The 6,661-nt window shown below is 42.1% G+C and overlaps 1 protein-coding gene across 1 annotated transcript in view; it reads right to left on the bottom strand.

Moving 5' to 3' along the window:
• The window catches only part of LOC308370345 (sodium- and chloride-dependent GABA transporter 2-like), a gene marked incomplete at its 3' end in the record, with an annotated part of 11,398 nt that extends 5,188 nt beyond the window's left edge, over positions 1–6,210 (bottom strand). Inside the window, exons 1-13 of the mRNA XM_080844999.1 lie at positions 6,099–6,210; positions 5,661–5,795; positions 5,225–5,365; positions 4,883–4,970; positions 4,553–4,685; positions 4,109–4,243; positions 3,860–3,963; positions 3,502–3,626; positions 3,262–3,374; positions 3,023–3,163; positions 2,796–2,898; positions 2,460–2,560; positions 1,702–1,858 (exon numbers count right to left, since the gene is read on the bottom strand). Of these exons, the coding sequence (XP_080701125.1) occupies positions 1,702–1,858; positions 2,460–2,560; positions 2,796–2,898; positions 3,023–3,163; positions 3,262–3,374; positions 3,502–3,626; positions 3,860–3,963; positions 4,109–4,243; positions 4,553–4,685; positions 4,883–4,970; positions 5,225–5,365; positions 5,661–5,724 (1,405 nt within the window). The 5' untranslated portion in view covers positions 5,725–5,795; positions 6,099–6,210. The remainder of the gene's footprint in view (positions 1–1,701; positions 1,859–2,459; positions 2,561–2,795; positions 2,899–3,022; positions 3,164–3,261; positions 3,375–3,501; positions 3,627–3,859; positions 3,964–4,108; positions 4,244–4,552; positions 4,686–4,882; positions 4,971–5,224; positions 5,366–5,660; positions 5,796–6,098) is intronic.
• Between the last annotated feature and the right edge of the window lie 451 nt (positions 6,211–6,661).

Below are 6,661 nucleotides of genomic sequence, written 5' to 3'. Positions count from 1 at the left end.
GACTGCCCAAGCCAGGATGATGATATATGACATGGTGTTACAGATGTCACATGACCAGCACAACCAATGCCTTCCAGCCAAGAACACAAGTGACAGCCAGAATGTTTACTGAACGCTGAAATGTGTACAGAAGAGTGTGATAATCCAGTGCTATCCCAGTGTGAGTCTGATCATCTGAGTGTGTTATTTCACCTAATGGGTGTAAGCTTTATGTATTCATTCAATACACTTAAAAGAAAAATATGATTCTCTTCTATGGAATAATCTACACCATACAATCTTTACTTTCAGACTGAGTATGCCATCTTCTTATGTAACATAATTTACTGCTAAGCCTGTCTCATCAATACACACCCTGTGCTAATGGACACGATCTTTGCCAGCAGGTTATGCCCCCTTTCTGGATGTACTGCCCCAAGTCCACGGGCCAAAACAAACAACAGGTAGGTAAGGAATGCACCTTGAAAATAAAAAACAACCAGAAGTATTATCAGATTCAATTCAGATGATAATTATCTTCTGTTATGACATAAAAGTCTGCTTTGTAACAGACAATGCACATTACTAATTCCTTTACAGGAAAGAAATCAGCACAGATTAGAATGCACAACACAGTCTGGTAAGACTTACCTCCACTGTTCCTGTAGCACAGGTAAGGACACCTCCACGCTCTCCCAAGTCCGATTATGTCTCCTGTTCCGGACAACAGGAATTCTGCTTTCTTGGCCCAGTGGTATTTTTTTCTACATTGTCTTCCCCTTCCCATTTTTTGTCTGTGTACCTTGTATGCCAACTTCATGTGCTGTCAGTAAATCTACTATCTTCCATGTCTCATGTCACTACACATGTTTTGTGTTTCCTCATTAAGTTAATCAACCCAACTGTAGTGGCAATAATGAATTGGCAAATTCATAACCAAATGAACAAGTAATGCACACAACTCAGTTGCCCTGATCATGGTAAGGTTTTTGAGTTGTTGTTTATTTGCTTATGATAAATCATATTTCATAGTTTCATAATCATATTTTGTGAGCAAATATTCAGCTTAAGCAAGAATCACACAAGATGGCAGATGATTGGCCCATTGCATACAGTTATGGGGGTTAGTTCAGCAGTATTGGTCATTTCAGTCCTCCCTGAGATCTAAACAGTCTTGAAGGATTACATTTCAAAAGACAACATGAACTGAAACATTTAAACTTCAGGCAGACAATATACTTTCTTTTAAAACTTTGTAAAGACCGTTGCAGCAACATGCACTAGTGGATCCAGTACTTCAGTGTTATGCTTGGTTTACCATGGCAACTAAATTGTTTTCCTCTGTAAGACTCTGAAACTCTGGCTTCTGCTTTCGGGTCAAAGGAAGGTCATTAGCAGGAACACACAGGTGTAGCAAGCGCTGTAGAGAGAAAAGTCAGAGGATTAATTCAGAATTCATTGTCATTGTTATCATCTCTCTATGAACATAGGAGCCATGTTGAATGTCATCTTTCTCTGAGGTCAACCTCTACTGGGAATTTACTATAGTACATTTGTACAATATCAACATAATCAGCATATTACACAATCACTTAATACTTTTAAAAGAACAAATTTCACATGCTGGGAGATCCGATGGAGCATTAAACGCTTCATAGTTAAGTGTGAGATGGTATATCTATTGAGTTGGGCCAGCCGATAGCCTCACCTCTCTTGAAGTGCCTTTGCCAGTCATGAGCCGGAAGAGAGCCACCCCTGGTATGAGGAGGATGGAGGAGAAGGACATCATCCAGCCAAGCACGTACACCCAGCCTGGATAAACATACCAGCGGTTGAAGGTCAGGGGCTGGTACTCGACAAGAGAGCAAATAAAGGAGACCTGAAAGAGAGAGAGAGAGAGAGAGAGAGAGAGAAAAAAAAAGAGAGAAGGAGAGAGTAAGTATTTACAAAAGCCAATGTCACCACCGGGAAAAAAAAACTAAGAAAAAGGGAAGAGCTGAAAGCAGTAGAGGCTATTAGAGATCTCTATGGATGTGCAGTTGAAACAGACATTTCTGAGAAAAAAGCCATTTTTCTACATATGCTTATGATGAATAATTACAGTATCCTGAGAGTCTATTGAAAAGCACCAACATGTCAAATTTAATTTGGAGGAAAGTGAGCACATCTAAACTGAAATTCTGAGGTGCAATCCATAGTTTGAGTAAATTATTGTTTTACAAGGTCGGTCATTAGTTTTGCGTTCAGTCATTAAAAGCAATTAAACTCAAATAAATGTTGTGGTTTCTGGTTGCAAGTCTCATGGAAAAGGCACGCCCTAGTCAGAACGATGGAAACCCTGAATGCAACAATTTGTCAGTATGTTTGTTTCGCTTGATAAAGCATTTTGTTGCCTTTAAATATGTTTTAGAATTTTTAGATTTCGATTTAGGTTTAGGTCCTGCTCTGGCAAACTGGGTTGCTGAAGCTCACATGCTCACCAGGGACACAATAGGCGTCAGATACTTCCAGCACATCCGAAAGAGGGGGCTGGGCCTCACCCCAGTCATGTCCTCAACGATGTCATACAAACGCTCAGTACCTGCAACACGGATGGGTCGCAAATAGTAAAGGAGAATGGAGACGGGCAATGATTATAATAAAGCTTAACAGATATTAGCTAATAGATAAACTGGGCATAAATCAGATTTTTTTCTATATTCTGCCCTTTTTGCTGAATGGGTAGTCGATTTTGGGATATTTTAGGGTATCTTGTGGTACAGATGGTATCAAATGCTGTTCTATGACACTCTTATATTCCGAAATCTGGTGCTCACCAAACACCCAGCCCATTGCCAAGGACAAGAAGACTGCAAGGAACAGCAGACAGGTCCCATTGCAAGCGTAGTAATCAAATATCTGGAAGACATACATCCCACCCTTGGGAAAGAAAAAGTTACAATGAGTATAGATCAGCGCAGTGTCTTGTATGAAATGCATGGCTATCTCTCTCATTCTCCCTCCTCTCCTCCTCTAGCCGTCATGATGTGGTGTCCTCTCTCACCTCTGTCACCATGAGAACGCCTGCGCTGAAGCAGAGGAGGCAGTAGAGCAGCAGGCAGAGCTCCCGTCGCCCCCCAGACCGGCGCAGCACCGAGGGCACCAGATCTGTTACCGACGTCATCACCACCTCCATCATCACAAACTGAAATTCAAACAACATTTGTTGTGTTGTGTGTGTGTGTGTGTGTGTGTGTGTGCGCGTGGGCGTGTGTGTGTTTGTGTTTGTGTGTGGATACACACCTGTGTATCAAGGCCAAGTAAGATTATCATGACGAAGAAGCAGACTGCCCACAGCTGTGGAAAGGGCATCATGGCCACAGCCTGAGGGTACGCGATGAAGGCCAGACCAGGACCTAATGTGACATACAGAAAACAACAAGTTTCTATGTATTTTGTTTTTTTAGTCAAGTAGAATAAACAAATGTGATTCCATAATAGTTAAGAGCCCTCTTCACGCTGTGTGTTTATAGGGTAAAGTACCTGACTCTGCCACCATCTCAATGGGAACATTTTGTTCATGGGCCATGAATCCAAGCATAGAGAACACAGCAAAGCCAGCCACCATACTGGTGCAGCTGTTCAACACGCATAACCAGACGCAGTCCCTGGCGCACAAAACACAGACAACCTCATTCCACTTTTTTCATATTGGTATTGGTGTATTGGTATCTTGGCGTATTGGTATATTGTAAACTGTGAACCACTCTGCATTCAGGGTACTTCCGGATTTTACTTCATATAACTTCAGGAAATTATTTTTACTATTTATTTTTCATAAAGAATAATTTATTGATGTTTTTGTTTGGGTGTTTGAATGAATGTCTTCCCTCCATCTCACTTGTAGCAGTTGTTGTTGTAGGGATTGTAACTCCCCAGAACCGTCAGTGTGCCGACACCCACACTAAAGGAAAAGAAGACCTGAGAGACAGCTTCCATCCACACCTGTGCTGACAGAGTTATGACATACTACTTCAGCAAAGATTTAAAAAAAAAATGGAATAAAGCAGGAACTCAGTTATTCTATAGACATCAGCATTTAGCCTAAATTCGAGCATTTGCTCACTATCAGGTGTGTGTACAGGTGTACCTGAGGATCTAACAGCTTTGAGGGCTCTGGGTACAGGTAGTAGGTGACCCCCTGCAGAGCTCCAGGTAGAGTCAGTCCTCTGATGAGCAGCACCAGCAGCATCACGTAGGGGAACGTGGCTGTGAAGTAGACCACCTGGAGACACAGGGGGGAACACAGCACAGAAAAACCAGCAAGAAACATCCGACATGAGACTGACAGTCATGCATCATGAGATGACAGTCTGACAGTCCCGAACTCTATATTTGACAGTGATTGAGGTCATGAGATCACACTTAGAACAGTAACAGCAGTGAGGGAGACACAGATGAAATGCGTAAGCAGGCGTGTGTGGGCATGTGTGTGTGTGTGTGTGTACGTGTGTGCGTGCGTGCGTGTGTGTTTGAAAAAGAGCAAAGATGGGGATGGACCCTGAGTCAGTTCCTTAACACTGATATACTTCACCTTTCCAGTAGACTTCACACCTTTCCAGACACAGAAGTAGCAGGCGACCCACACAGCAACGAGACACAGGAGGATCTCCCACCTCACACTGCCCACCTCCTCTATGCCTGCTGAGATCGCCAGCACACGACGCCTTGAAGGAAGGTTCGGAGAGATGGGGAAGCGACAGATGAAGTCAAAGAGGAAACCTACTTTTTCCAACTCATTATTTATTTTCAGACTTAATAATTATTCTATTAGTTTTCTATTTGTAGATTCAGTTTTTTACAGTAACAGTGTTGTATTTCTGTTGCTGTTACTGTTTAATTTGATGTATTTTTTCAAACTCACTCCCAGAATTCTACAGCAGGAGATGTTGAGTTACTTTGCTCAGTCCAGTTGTATGTCTTGTTGTTTCCAGAGATCTCCACACAGTTTTCTGAGACAAAGTAAGGATGCCACATTACTTCATGCATGAACTCATACCATCTTAGGCCTATCTTTCATGAAATGTAAGTTCTACAGAAAGGTCATAGTGCGCTCATTCTAAGACACTAACAGCTTTATCTTAAGCAATTTTGAATTATTTGTGATAAGTGATTTTAAGGGATTGGTGATAAGTGATTGATTTTACATTGAGGATGCCTTCTAGAGCCATCCACGGATAAGATGCTTCCAACACCGATCCCATACCTGTGTTCCAGACGTTGTCACAGTTAGCCCATGGTAACTTAGAACTGAAGGAGAAGCACAGGTACAACAGTGCCCATGCCAGGATGACAATGTAACACATGCAGCTGTAGAACAGGATCAGCTGGCCGGCGTAGCCAATGCCTTAACAAGACAGGACATTCACAGCAGTACATAGTCAGGGGGTTAGCAACCATCAGTCAAAAGCTTATATATTGATCCCAGTATATTCGTCTGTGAACTCTCCCTTCATTTCCAATATCTAGGCAAGCTCTTTTGCAGTATGTGTGTCATCTTTGTTAATGTTTTCCTTCCCAGTTGACTGCAAAGACCCACTGTCCCACTCCACTGAATAATTCCCCTTCATTTGAAAGACACCACTGTGTCATTTTTTATTTCCTTTTGACTTTCCCAGGCTGCCCGTCTCTATTATGCTTACCCTCGGCCAGCGGGCACAGTTTTTGCCAGGAGGTGATAGCCCCTTCCTGGGTATACTGGCCCATGATGGTCTCCAGGAGAAACAGTGGTACCCCACAGGTGACCACAAACACCAAGTAGGGCACAAGGAAGGCCCCTCAAAAAGACATTGACAAGACATTTCACTTTTCATATCATGCCCAAAAAACAGATTACAATTATCTTACAAATGCATGTGCATACTGGTCATTTTTAAATCTTCCTTCTTTCTTTTTTTCATTCTTCATTCAGTTCATTTCAACCATCTACCATCCACATCTGGCAGTAAATCAATTTAAGTTAGAAGCCTGGTTAAAAACATTTGCATTAGCACTGAGATACAGATACAGGTATTTCTTCACTGAATTATAAAATATTTATAATTATAAAACAAACCTATATCCTTTACTTATAAACTTACCACCTCCATTCTTGTAGCATAGGTAAGGGAACCTCCACACGTTTCCCAGCCCAACGACATTCCCTGCAACGGCCAATAGGTACTCTGCTTTACCAGCCCAGTGTCCTCGCTCCTCCAACCCCCCCTTCCCTCCATGTTTAACCTGGGCCATCTCCTTCTGCTAGCAAATTCAAGAATGGCAACTTTCTCTCTCCTCGCCTTAACTACATTCCTGTTACACCATGACCTGTGGTCTGGACTCGTTGCTTTACCGTTTCGATCAGGCTGTCGACTTTGATCTGTTGTTATTGGTGCACTGCAACATCCTTCACTTCTAAATCTGTTTAGTGAGAACTTCTCATTAATGGGCATGATTGCATAAATCTTTATATGCAATCCATGCCATCTGGGTATTTTCATCTGATCTTAGACCATGACGGATGACTTGCCTATAGAGAGTAAAGATGCGTATAGGGGAAAAGTCTGCTCCAGTAACAGTTGTCTTAACTTAAGAGACAAAACTTGAGCTACTTATTGACCTAATGTACCATCTTCCGAAACAGAACGTCAATGACTTACCACAA

The sequence above is a fragment of the Sprattus sprattus genome (assembly GCF_963457725.1).
Source record: "Sprattus sprattus genome assembly, chromosome: 9".
NCBI lineage: Eukaryota > Metazoa > Chordata > Actinopteri > Clupeiformes > Clupeidae > Sprattus > Sprattus sprattus.
This window is presented reverse-complemented; position numbering and strand designations above follow the sequence as displayed.